This window comes from Anastrepha ludens, chromosome 6 (assembly GCF_028408465.1).
Source record: "Anastrepha ludens isolate Willacy chromosome 6, idAnaLude1.1, whole genome shotgun sequence".
NCBI lineage: Eukaryota > Metazoa > Arthropoda > Insecta > Diptera > Tephritidae > Anastrepha > Anastrepha ludens.
Genome location: NC_071502.1, coordinates 22,732,949 through 22,747,498, shown reverse-complemented (window position 1 = coordinate 22,747,498; position 14,550 = coordinate 22,732,949). Strand labels below are relative to the sequence as shown.

General features: G+C 40.0%; 1 protein-coding gene across 1 annotated transcript in view; it reads right to left on the bottom strand.

Annotated features, from left to right (window-relative positions):
• Window positions 1–14,550, bottom strand: part of LOC128865811 (uncharacterized) — a 188,965-nt gene that overhangs the window by 114,363 nt on the left and 60,052 nt on the right. Inside the window, 1 exon segment of the mRNA XM_054106171.1 lies at window positions 1,900–2,024. Coding sequence (XP_053962146.1) covers window positions 1,900–2,024 — 125 coding nt within the window.

Genomic DNA, 14,550 nt, shown 5'->3' with positions numbered 1-14,550 from the left:
AATTTGCGAGTAATGCTCCCATTGCTCGAGCACTTCGAGACTATAATTCATTATCTCATTCCAGCCTGCTTGATTTCGGTTGCTCTAAATCAAATTTTGTAAAAATTTAAACTTAGTTGCATAATATTGCATTTATATTAATTGCTAATATGGATTAGCCGCCAAATTTGAGTTTGTATTTCTTTACCTTTTTGACCTGCCTGTAAGATAATTTGTACTGTGGGCAAAAAGTAAGGTGAATTTATTTGTCGCGGGATTAAAATTTCGCGCTAGTTATTTTTTTCATGAGTTGGCAGCACTATTAATAACATCTGGGCAACTTTCATGTGAATGTCATTATCAGTAATATATTTACGCTTGTGTTTACCAAACCACCAAGAGTGCATTTTTCGATTTTTACAATGTCTGATTTGATTGAGCAGAGAAGTGCCATCAAATTTTGTTTGCGAAATGAAATTTCGGCTGCGGAAACGTTTAGCATGTTGCAGAAGGCATTTGGTGATTCGACCATGTCGCAGAAAAATGTTTATAAGTGGTACAAAGACTTCAAAGAGGGTCGAGAACGTATTGATGACTTGGAGCGCTCTGGACGACCATCGACGTCAACAGATGACCAACACGTCAATAAAGTGAAGGAGTTAGTGCTCAAAAATCGTCGGCTGACTGTTAAAGATCTTACTGATATGATCGGAATATGAGAAGGATATGTGAAAACCATTTTGAAAGACCATTTGGGCCTACGAAAAGTCAAATCTCGTTTGGTACCGAAAACTCTCAATTTCTTGGAAAAAAGTCGTCGCGTTGATGTGTGTGAAACAATGCTTTCAGACTATCAGGACAAACTCAAATGCATCATTACGGGAGATGAGACTTGGATTTATGCTTACGACTCTGAAACAATTGACCAATCGTGCTAAAGGCGAGGCCACACCGAAAAGAGCACGTCAAAGTCGTTCAAAAATAAAGGTCATGATGACAGTTTTTTTGATTTTTGTGGTGTGGTGCACTATGAATTCCTTCCACCTGGCCAAACTGTTAATAAGGAATATTATTTGAGCGTTATGCGTCGTTTACGTGAAGCAATTCGTCTAAAAAGACCAGAATTATGGCCCAACAACTCCTGGTTTTTGCATCACTATAATGCACCGTCTCACACTGCACTCGTTCTTCGTGACCATTTCGCCAAAAATTCCACGCATATCGTTCCGCAACCAACGTATTCGCCGGATTTGGCTCCGTGTAACTTCTGGCTATTCCCAAAACTCAAGAGACCACTCCGGGGAACGCGTTTCGAGTCGATTGAGGAGATAAAAGCTGAATCGAAGAAGATGCTGATGGCTATACCGGAAATGGACTATTTGGCATGTTTCGGGGATTGGAAAAATCGTTGGCATAATTGTATTTCATCGAGAAAGGATTGTTTTGAAGGGGATGAAATTGATTTACAAGAATTAATAAAGATTTTTCATTTTACAACCCAATTCACCTTACTTTTTGCCCACAGTATAGATTATGAAAATAAAATAAATAAAATTACTGTTTCGTAGAAAGAACAAAGATAACAATTTGGGAGAATTGCTATAAAATTTACAAAGTTGTGAGCCTGTTAAGTCGAAAAACGTGTCAAATTTGATCTTAACTTTAATCAGGGTTAACGTTTTTTATCATTCAAGTGTTTAAATCCTGCATTTTCTCACTGAATTGCTTATTTACTTATTACCTATTCATGTTTGACTGCATTGGGTAGCCTTTCTGAAGTGAATTTAAATATTATTCCCAAACTAAATAAAATTTTCATTAAAAACTACTATTCCAGTTTCGCATAGCCGGAAGATTCCTTTAGTGAATAGCCATTATGTTCATCAATAGAATAAATATTCATTATCGTTGCGTACTCACCTCGTAATATTTGTGAGCAAACATCGCAGGCGGTTATCTTTTTGTACGTGTATTCCTGCAAATGATGACTGCCATCCTCGTTGGGACGCAGCGGTTGGGATGATGTGCCGGCGGCTCCATTGCGCCTAAATTGTGGAACAAATCAAAAAAACAACAAAAATAACAATAAACATAATTAGTAAATAGTTAACTCATTTTTCTATAGAAATACGTAGACTATGAGACGGTAGAAGAAATGAAAATTTGATGGCTAATGTTCAAGAATATGCTGAGAATAATGAATTTAAGAAGTACTTTAATGGCATTAATTAATGATAGTTTACTGCAACACTAAAGGCAACAAAATCCCAAAACTAAATACTGAAAACATCAGTTTTTAAATTACAGATGAATGAGAGTTTTCACTAATGGTTGATTTAAGAAAAAGTGACCTACAATAATAAGAAATAAAGGGACATAATATTTTAAAATATTAAGGGATACTTATATATAAATAGTCAACACAGAACAAATACGCGTTTGAAAAATTTACAATTAAAAAAGCTAATTAATTAAGTACAAATAATAATATCGAGTATGAAAACGTAGTGGACAGACAGATTGAATAACAAAGCAGTTTTAACTTAACTTAGAAAGGATGGAGGGCTTTCAATAACGATTAAGCGCCGTAAAACCGCATATTTGGTCATAGCCGTGGTCCTAAATATGAGTTGTTGCAACTGGGTGTGTAATGTAAAATCTTAGTCAAACGTGGAATTGGAAGGAAGCAAAGACCTTGGCTACGCAACATGAAAAAGTGGACAGGACTATAGACTATTGGGAAATTGGTTAAGGCAGGACAAAACAGAGACAATTACCAAAATATTATAACTAATATTTTAAAGTTTTGTTAAATATAACAAGGAAGAAGGAATTATTTATTATACATTGGGTCAAAAAAATATCGGGAGTAATTCATTAAAAAAACGCGCGCGTTACACAGACAAGTATACCAAAATTTTTTTGCGGGAATGTTGGTAGAACTGTCGTCAATAGTGTCGCAGAGTTTGAGCGTAAGCTGTCAATTTGCTTGTTTTTTGGCATTTTATTATTTCAGTCAACGGCAGGTGCGCTCTGTAATTTTCCCTATGGATAAAAATATCGAGAAAAGATTTTTTTTTTCAATTTGGTGCTTTGAACGAGATTTCGTTTGCCGAATCGTTGAAATTGTTACAGAAAGCCTAAGTCGAGTGTGGTTCTAAAAGAACGGGTCTACGAGTGGTATAAGATTGAAGAGGGCCGAAAAGTCGCCCCGATCTAGTCGCCCATCAACATCTTCAACGTCTTGAACGAATGAAAACGTCGACAGAGTCAAGAAAGTGGTGCCTGAAAATCATCATTTAAGTGTGAGGGAGGTATCAATTCGCAACATATTACACCACCAATTGGGCATGAGACACCTGGCTGCTCGACTCGTTTCAAGGGAGTTGAATATCTTTCAAAAAATTGAACGAAAGAAGGGGCCTAAAGACATGCTTGAGCAAGTGAATTCGAGCCCAACGTTTATCTAGCGCATCATAAGAGATGATTAGAAGTGGGTATATGACTTTGACATGCAAACCAGTTAACAGCACAGCAATGCCCAGGAGGCAATAATCAACATTTTCGACATCTGCTCTTCTTTGCTTTTCAGCGAGGTCAAAAAGCTGCCGAAGTAGCCCGGGACATTTGCGACTTGTATGGAGAAGGTGTCATAGGCGAGCCTACAGCATGAAAATGGTTTGGAAAGTTCAAAAATGGCGACTTTGACGTCGATGACACGTCTCGCAGCGGAAGGCTTTCTGAATTCAATGAAGAACGTCTCAAAACACTTTTGAAGGTGAACGGTCGCCACACCAGCCGTGAATTGGCGGAGAAAATGAACCACGATCATAAAACGATTCTCAATCACCTGCATTCAATGCGATTTACCGAAAAATTGGGAGTCTGGGTGCCTCAGAAACTCAACAAAAAAAAAAGAAAACAAAGAAAGTCACTTTCAAATTGCTGCTCAGCATCTCGCCTTTCTTTGAGCGACACGTGGCCATAAATAGCGCTTATTGTACCGAATCGTCGTGGGAGATGAGAAATTGTGCCTATACATCAATATAAAGCAAAGAAGGGAGTGAGTGGCTCCAGGAGATACGCAAAAGCCGAGACTCAAGCCGAATCATGAAAAAGCTTGACTGCTTTGAGACAATATTTAAATTGTTTAAAAAACTTTATATGGGGGGAAAGCGCAAGATTTATTTGATATTGCCTGTTTGCGTAATTAAAAAAAAAACACCGCACACGTCCGATTAACAATTTATACAAAGAAGGTCATGATATCTATCACTATCACTATATAACTAGGAAAAACTAGGAAGTGCTCGAAAAGATTGCCACGGTCAACAATCTTTTCGAGCACTTCCAGTTACACCGTGTGAATGAGGCCATTCGACTTAGAAGACCTGATTGACATAGTCAAACCATACTTCTTCATGACAAGGCCAGGCCCCATGTTGCACAAGTCGTCAAAGTCGCACTCCTAGAGCTCGAATGTGAAGTCCTTCAGCATCTGTCGTATTCTCTGGATCTGCACCATCTTTTCCGCTCCCCGTCAAACCATATGATGGGCGACGAAGAGCGTTGCTTTCGATAAGAGGACCAAAAAGTTCCTTAAAAGCTGGCTCAACAACTTTTTTGACAGGCGATTTTTGACGGAACGGCATCGACGAATTGGCCGAGAGGTGGAAGGGGGTTGTAAACAGTAACGAAGAATATACCTGTAATTGATTAACTTGTTGATATAACAGGTGGCGCTAAAGTAATCCTCCTATCAAAAAATGCTATAAATTTTGCGATTGGCCCCTAATGTCAGTTCTGTTTCGACATTTGTGTAGTAAGCACATGCGAAATACACGTTAATAAACACTGTAGTCGCTACACTGCTCCAGAACGTGGAATATTACTGACTATTTATTTGACCAATAATCGGTCGATCCAAAGCCCACGGCCGTCCAAAGCCCACTGGTGAAACACTGCGACGTTTAGCCGCTCGCCTCGAAGAGACTGGCACAACACGAGATGCTGCCAGGCGTGGCAGACCCCGGAGTAGCCGTTCTGTAGAGAATATTGCTGATGTAGCCGAGGATGCGGGCGCCTAATCTCCCGTTTTGGCGATTTGCACTGGCCAGTAAGATCGCTTGATTTGACCGCTCCAGACTTGTTTTTGTGGGGCTTTTTGAAGTCGCGGGTTTATGTCAACAAGCCTCAGACTACTGCAGCTCTTAAAGACAATATCCGTCAAGAATGTGAGGACCTATCGCCGGAAGTGTTGGCCAAAGTGATGGAAAATGCCATAAAAAGGGCTCAAATGGCAATCAACTGTGGCAGCGGCCATTTACATGACATCATATTCTCGACTTGATGTAAAAAAAATTAAAAGACCAAATAAAAATAATCCACAGGAAGAATCAAAGTTTTTAATTTTTTTTTTAATTACAGCCAAAAAACATACCAAGGTTACTTTTGCGCCACCTTCTAAATCTTGTTTTTTGTTTAAAAAATAGTAACTCTTCGGTAAAAACGCTACGAACTTGTTCCCCCTTTTTGGGTATTCGGCCGAGCTCCTCCTCCTATTTGTGGTGTGCGTCTTGATGTTGTTCCACAAATGAACGGACCTGCAGCTGTAAGCCAACTCTGAACGGCAAATATTTTTTTCATGAGGATCTTTTTCATGGCGGAAATACGCTTGGAGGTTTGCCATTGTCTGCCGAGGGGCGACCGCTCCTAGTAAAAACTTTTTTCTTCATATTGGTCTTTCACCGAGATTCGAACCTCGAATGGTAGTCGCGCACCAACCTATTCGGCTGCGGCGGTCTTACTGATAAAAATCTTTTTTTTTTTGTTTCTATAAAAAGTAAAAAGGCTACGAATTTATTCCCCAACCAAATAGATTTATTTTAATTTGCTGCGCCAGCGTAAATATTCATCGCACCCCCTTCGACAAATAGCGCCAGTTGTTGTGATCTAAAGCAAGCTTTCGAATAATTCGTTTTTAAAATGTGGAAAAATATATTTCGCTGCAAATATGGAACTGCAATGCCAGTGCATGAATATGAGTGAGTGTGTGTGTGCGTATAGATGTAAGTGCCTGCGTGTCTGTTACAAGCTTTCTGTTACAGACGATCGATCAATTAGCTTGTAAAATAAAAGAGGATTTTGCAATGAAGGCGGATGAATGTGAGGAAAAACGAAAAAAAAATAACTGACATATATTAAATTAAAAAAAAACCAAATGACAAATGTAAACAAGAACAATACGAAGCTGACAGTAAAAGCTGAAAGAAGCGTGAAAGCAAATGAAAGTGAAATGAGAAAAAGACAACAAACCCCTAGTCATTATGGCAACTGGAAATTGTACAACTATGGACTGTATATCTATGTACTGCTTTGCTGCAACAACTGCATCAGTAGCCACAGCAGCATCAAAAACAACAACAACAGCAACAACAACAATTTCAACTGCTGGCAATGATAATTGTTCAACCGACAAATTGGTCATCAAGTGTAAAAAAGTCGAAAGGTGGCACATTGCCACCAATGACACCAATGCCACTGACACACGACCAGTAAAGCAATACCGCGATAACCAGATCTTGTGGGGAAATTCTCAGTAAGCGGGAAAGCAAATAAGGCCAACACGTTGGTGAATGCGTTTCCGTCATCGGCGAAACACAGCGGCAGAGACAACAGTAATCCATGAGCGAACTGAGGACCGAATAAAAATGTGTGTGTGTGTGTGTGTGTGTGTGTATGTATGAATGATGGCGTGTCATGTTATGGGACAATATCCAATTACTGATTGCCTATATATGAACGAATGCACGCGTATAAATGTGCAGGCAGTGAAAGAACATAAATGTGTGTGTGTATGTGTGGGTGTGTTAATACGTGTGTTTACAGGCGTATAAAATTGTTTTTTTTTTTTTTTTCATTTTATTTCATTTTATTTCATATTCAGTCATACTATTACTGCAAGGTGTTTATTTATATTGAAACTGCACTTGCGCTAGTGATGTATCGAGTATTTATGGGAATCGAATACTTCGGCATTGGTATTCGTAAGAATCAAGTATTAGAAATGCCGAGTATTTCACTTTCTAGCAGCTGATATAAAAAGGCTTTAGCGCCTTACAGTCTGTTACATACGAGCGTGGTCACTGTTACACGTAGATAAAAAATCAGAGCGTCCTGTTTTTTTTCTATGACATAGAAGGCACCTCAGTCCTTCATGCTTTTTGTAAAAAGTCAGCTGTCTGTCAAATTTAGTCTTCAATTGAGTGGCTTTTCGAAATAAGTGCCGTTTACACCTCTCTCATTGAGGCAATTTTTTTATGTTTGCATGAAAAAGCACCCAAATTAACGCAAACTGTTGCTGCGAAATATGTGGGAAAGTCGTAGCAGTTCGTTAGCAAGTGGATAAATCGCTATAAAAAGGTGGGTAACGTTGCTGATTTTCCTGATCGCGGAAGTGCAAGCAAAGTCTCAAAAAAAAGACGAAAAAAACATTCTCGCATTATTCTCGAAAGATCCAACTTTGACTTTGCGTGGAGCTGCTGTGAAAATGAAAGCAAAAGGTGTTGACATATCTTAGGAAACGATTCGCAGGCACTTGCTTGCCAATAAACTGAAATATCGCAGTACTTTGGAAATACCAATGTTGAGTGCAAAACACGTTTAAAAACGAGTGGAATGGGTGAAGAAAAACTTGGACCGCGATTGGAGCAACGTAATTTTTTCTGATGAATCCTCCTTCTGGGCATTTCCGAGCATCAAACACACCCGGAAAAGCTCCACCAGTAGGATGCTTCAACGGACTGTTAAACACCCCATCAAGGTCCATGTTTGTGGGTGCTTCTCAAACAAAGGTTTCGGTAGTTTGTTCTTATTTACCGAGAATTTAAATGCCGAAAAAATGAATAAAATATATCAAAAGGCGTTGTTACCATCTGCTAAGCAATGGCATATCAAGAAAAATGAAAGCTGGATCCTTCAAGAGGTAAACTAACCAAAACATCGGAGTCGAGCGTATAGCGAGTGGAAGGCGCAAAACAGATTTGTCACTTTAGATTGGCCATCTCAGTCACCGGATGCAAATCCCATAGAAAATGTGTGGGATCTGATGAAAATGCAGCTTCGCAGACGCAAGTCATGTAATTTAGATCAACTTTCTTGACAAATTCGGAAAATTTGGAGGTATTTTCCGGTAGAATATGCAGAAAAACTAGTGGAAGGTATGCCCCGACGGCGCCAGGCGATAATTGACAATGCAGGAGATTGGACTTGCTACTGAGGTATTTGCATTGAGTACTGACGACCAAATTATCAATAAATTTGCGAATTTTCGAAATATCAATTGTTGTTATTATTTAACAGCGACCACGCTTTTATGTAACAGTCTGTAAATCTTTGAAGAAAGCTAAAAAATTAATTTCAGAATAATGCCGTGGAGACCTACTATTTTAATACATTTTCGAGCAGCAGATTGATTTAGTCGGAAGATTTTTCATGGTTTTTCAATATACTCCGAGGCTTCATATTGCTAGTTGATGGGTTAGCCAAGCATGGCAAATATACTTAATAGGGATGTGAAATTACGGAGGTAAGTGAAAATCCTTTTGGGGTGTTTGCTTTTTTAATTTCTTGATAAATTATACATCTAGATGAGACTTTCTATAGAAAATAAAAACTCTTTCAGTTGGTTACACTTCGAGGGCCGGACTCTGTACAAGCACCAGAGAATATAGCGAAAAAGCAATTGCGAGTGCATCACGCATACAGAAATACTTAGACCAAATAAAGGGGTGAAAATACACAAAAGAAGGAATGCGGATTGAAGTTATCTCAACAGTTTTCAAATCACGATGTGGTCGGCCTTTAGTAAATGCTAACAAATGTCCAGTTTACGCTGAGTTGGGAGATTTTATTTAGAAAAATCCGAATTAGCAGAAAAAGAAATTGTAAGCGCATTAAGTGGAGTCTAGTGGAGACGACTAGTGGAATTGCGCATACGTCAGAAGTCGCTGAAGGCTCAACCTCTGTCTCCATTTCAGCATGCCTATCAAAGTGGAAAATCCTCCGAGTCGGCACTGCAAAACCTTGTTGCTAGGGTAGATCTGGCCATCGACTGAAGGGACTACGCTATGGGCATCTTTTAGACATAGAGGGGGCGTTTGATAATGCCACTTTAGAAGGGGCGTTTGACAATACCACAGTATATGCAGCTCTGCTAGTAGACATGGCGTAGACCGGGCGCCAGTGAATTGGATTCGTTCGATGCTGACCCAAAGAATCATCACGCTGCGAGCAGAGGAAGATTTACTGGTGTCATCCGGGGTTAATAGAGGCTGATCCCAAGGAGGTGTGCTGTATTCGTTGCTCTAGTGCATGGTGATCGATCCTTTTCTCACCACTTTAAATGATTCGGGAGTATACGCACAAGCATATGCGGACGATGTTGCCTGTTTGGTAACAGGCCCTTCGCTTATGAACATCTGTAGGAAAGTGTAGAAAACTCTGGATCTGATAGACACTTGGTGCTGTACAAATAGGCTGTCGGTAAATCCCACAAATACTGGTATTGGCCGTTTCACCAGAAGGAGGATGCTTAATGAATTCGTCCTACCTAAGTTAAAAGGTGTCACAATCCAGCTATCCAAACAAATCAGATATCTTGGAGTAATCCTCGATAGTAAGCTGCTTTGGAAGTCACAGCTTTCTGGCAGTGCGAAGATGTCTTTGGGAAAACGTGGGGTTTACAACCTATTATCACTTATGCATCAGTGGTCGGGATGAGTAGACTCTCTCTCGTGGGAGTCAAGAGGACCTTATTGAAAGTACAATGCACTGTAGCCATCTTTTGCAGCGGAGTTTTTCCGACTAATTCAGGTCCGGCATTAGATGTTCTGATTGGTCTATTACCACTTGATGTTTTCATCCAAGGAGAGGCCTTTATGGCCATCTGCAAGCTGAAACACAATGGGAATTGGTACGTCCCCTGTAAATCATTGGACAACAGAGAAGGACGCACTTCGATCCAATAATTCTCTCCATGCCACTTAACCCCATCCCATCAGAAGTCGTGCTTGACAAGAGATACAGTGTGGTGCTGCCAGAGGCTCAATTGTGGTCAAACTCTGAAAATGAGCCCTATAAACACTGTTTTCGTATTTTCGTGGATGGTTCCAGAACCGAGAATGGTTCCGGCTCTGGTGTCTACGTGGAAACCAGCGGGACAAAATTACGCTTTCCTGGGTGTTTCAAGCGGAGGTGTATGCTATTCAAGAAGCGATGAGCTTTGTTGTGGAAAACAGATGAAGAGGCAGATTTGGTTGTTTTCAACGACAGCAGAGCTACGCTTATGGCCTTAGACAGCCCTCCAACTACTTCAAGGCTAGTTGAGTTATGTAAACCTAGGCTGGACTATGTCGGTAGACATAATATTCTGATGCTAACATGGGTTCCGGCACACGTGGGTATGCCAGGTAACGAGATGTCTGACTTTTTAGCTAGGATGGGTTCTGAAGCCAAGTTCCTTGGCCCGGAGCTCGTTCTGTCACTCCCTTCCGCAGTTTTCAAAGCTACGGTTAGCAAACGGGTTACTTTAATCCAAAAGCGAGCTTGGCAAGCTGAGATACGCTGCAGATGGACAAATCTGATGTTACCTGTCATGTTTGACCGACTGTCGCAGGAGCTGTACGCAGCTGGTTGGACTGATGGAGGGCCACTTTCTATGGGCAAAGCACATGGAAAAGGTAGTGAGACAGTTCACTCTGCCCAGCACGTGGAGAGGAGGATGTGACGGCGGACCACTTTCTGTGCATCTACCCGGCCTTCGCTCGTATCAGGCTTGAGGTCTTTGGCACTGATGTGCTAAGAAGCGACCACCTTGGCTGTTTGGCGCCACAAGATCTACTAAAATTTCTTTGGAAGTAGGGTAGATTTAAAGAAAATCAAATTAGAAAGGGAACTCGAGCGTAGTACAATGGACTTAATTGTGTCAGAGTGCTGTAATTGCTGATCTGTCACGACAAAGAAAAATTTAAAATGGAGGAAACGATGAAAACTGGAGAAGAATTTTAGAATTTTTTTATTCAGCTTTACGCTATAGAACTAATTTGATAGCGGAGTTTAACTAACTGGTTATTTACATTGGGGCCACGTGAAAGAGAAGGTCTACGCCAATAGCCCAGTGTCGATTCAATACCTCAAAGATGAAATTCGTAAGGCTATCGAGGACATAGGGCAGCCACTCTGCAATTCGCTTATGGAAAATTTCATGAAATGGACATTATCCTGTAAGCGTGGTCGTGGTGGTCATTTGCCTGATGTTACTTTCCACTATTAACGGCATACCTTCTTCTTTATAATGAAATAAACATCCGATCATTTATATTAAAAGATATAATTTTTCTTTGAATATCAAAATAACATCTGTTATTGGAAACCCCATATTAGACGATGCTTGGTTGAAGGAAGATTCGCGAATCTGAGGAGCCTATAATTTTCTCACGTGGAGCCGTGAGTTCAGATTTGCATAAATATATGTAGATGAAAACCTATCCACAATATATTAAGGGGACCGGAAAATAAAGTCGTTAAGTAAATTTCGTAGAAATTTGCCTTTTTAGTCAATGATGTACTCCCGCTGCTTAGCAACAACCTCTTGCCATCTAGTAGGCAAATCTACAATACCGGATCGATAAAAATCAATTGGTTTTTCAATAAATTATCTGAAGATGACGCTTTTCATATCAGCGAAATTTTAGATTTTTTTGTTTGCGAAAAAGTGTTGCAGCCAACGGAATAAATGGAAATGCTATGGCGCAATGTTTGGCAAGTAAAGTGGGCGAGGCAGTACCCACCCCATTCGTTAATTTTTTTTCATCTTCTTTCTTAGGCAATGCAGTCTTGCATTCTCGTGTAGCAAAATAACGCCTTTTCTAATAATAAGCGGAGGAAACTTTTCAATTAATGATTGATTTACCCGAAATTGTCTTCAATAAAGGTCTGCATTAACAGTTTCTCAAGGGATGATTCCACTTCAAAAGGGATTATTCCACGAATACTCCACAAAACCCAAAAACACGCCGTTTTTGGATGTAAATCTGGTTGGTCTTCGTGACGGCTCATTTGGAGTAAGCCACTGTCTTTTCCGTTTCGGATTATCATACAGAACCAATTTTTCATATGTAATGATCAAGCAATGAAACCATGGTTCTGTATTGTGCCGTTGAGGTTAAAAGTCGTATGTAGTTGTTCGGTTAGCTCTCTTTTGGTTTTTTCAGACAGATTATGCGGAACCCAATAGTCAAGCCGCGATCAAGGCTCTGACGACGCCATGGTACAGAACGATACTAGTAAATTCCTGTTAGGAGGAGATCAAACCACTTGGGTGCACAGTAGGCCGGGTCGATTTGTGGGGAGGCAAAAAAATCGCCCATTGCTCTGTGAAAATCATATTCTAGGTATCGAAATAAGAAACTTTGCCGAAGGAACCATGCCTCTAAAACGAATTCTGATGTCCTCCAATTCGGGTCGAACTGTTTAGTTTCTTTTCTCATGTAAAGGCCAAAAATGGTGATATTTTGAAATGATTGTATGGGGAACCCCCCAGGGGAGTTCCAGGGGGTGTGCCACTGGCATGGGTGGATCGGCCGTCCAAAGTTAAAGGGGGTCGGTCCTACATTTGGACTCGACTGGAGCACTCTAAATGGGTCAAAGTGGGATTTTTCGTTCGACCCAAATTGGGGGACATCAGAATTCGTTTTAGAGGTACGGTTCTTTTGGCAAAGTTTCTTATTTTGATCCCTAGAATACGATTTTTACAGAGCAATGAGAGATTTTTAAATCGACCCGCCCTAGGGCACAGGTATCATTTCTCTGATCTGGGTTCCAGGGCATAGGAACATAGAGGGAAATAAAATTGCTGATGAGCTTGCTAGGAAGGGACTGAATGGTTATCAGAGACCTTCTACCCGAACATTGGCATCCCCTCGACAGTTGTTAAAGGGGAACTGCACAAATTATTACTCAGAAAATCGCAGAAAAGGAGCTCTATTTCTTCATGTGTTATTTCGAAAATCCGAACCCCCCTTTGGACTCCTCGCCATTCAATTTCCAAACTCGTAGCTGTGTTTACCGGTTACAGGATGATGGGCACACACGCGAAAAAGCTAGCGTTACCCTTTAATCCCCATTGCAGAAGCTGTGGGGACCTTTCAGAGAAGGAAACTGTTGAGCACTTTCTCTGTAAATGTCCCGGTTTGGCAGCTAGACGATTAATGTCACTGGGTACTCCTTTCTTCGACAGCCATCCCATCAGTCTTCTCCATTACAGCAACAGCTCTGGCTGGCTGTAGATAGCTGCCTGTTGGAGGTCTCATATTGCTATCAATAAGGCGCTTTAGTGCTACTTGAGGAGTGCCAGACCCAAATACCTGCTCTCTTTGTTTGACCAATTTGTTGCAACATTTTCTTGGATGGTTGACCAAAGTTGGTTAAGAGTATTTAATTTCTACTACGAAAAAATTCTTCAGTTGGTAGGTCACAAATAGCTGCCTCATGCAACTTATTCTCTAGTAGCAAAGAGTCTACAAATATTTATTTGGCCAAAACAAGCCTCTGATACTGAATTCGGCAGTCTTGGTAACCTTCCAAAAACTGAGTAGACCCATGAAACGAGGGAGGTTTGTTTTGAAATCTGGATGGGAAATTACTTTGAAGGGAGAAAAATACATTTGCTAAATAAATAAATATTTTTTGAGAAAATAAGAAGTCTGCTTCTCTTCAACAGTCCTCATATGCCCGTATCCTATAATAAAACTAATATACAAAATGCAGAAATTTAAGGTTTCACTTCAATTAAATTGAGAAAATTAAAGTATTACTTCCCACTTTTGATGCGTGCCGTTTGCTGAATCAACATACATACATACATATGTAGGTAAATTTTCGCACGCTCACACAAGCGCCTTCGTCCAAGTGTTGAAAATATTTAATTGCATTTTCACATAAAGCAACAAACGAGGTTTCATATATGCCCATATATATGAACAAAAAGTAAAAGTGTAGATTTGTACTACATTACCAATTATTTGCAAGCATATTTGAGCAATAACAATATATTTACACACACATACGCACGTGCATTTCTTAAAAGCAAAAAATCACTAGCCAGCAGGTGAAATCTCAAGCCGAGAAACAAATTTCTGAAACAAATTCTCAAAACTAGTCCGATTTCATCTATTGCGGACTACTTCGATATTTATGTTGCTAGCAGCGACATTTACCTATAGGCTTCGGAAGTCACACAACGAAAAAATAGTTGACTTGGGGAATAAGTTCATAGCGTTTTTATATTTTCTTTTATTTCACAACGATTTGTTTGATGCCAAAGTGTAAGTATTCATTCGATAGAACTCTTTCTGCCCTACAAAACTATGTTAATTGTATATTTGAGCTATCTCATTTTCTAATAGTTTTGAGGCTTAAAAAAGGAATACCTAAGAGGCAAAAATTACCATTTTCGAAACCTGCTTTTCTTTGCTTTCCATCGAGGTCAAGAAGTTACCGAAGCAGCCCGGG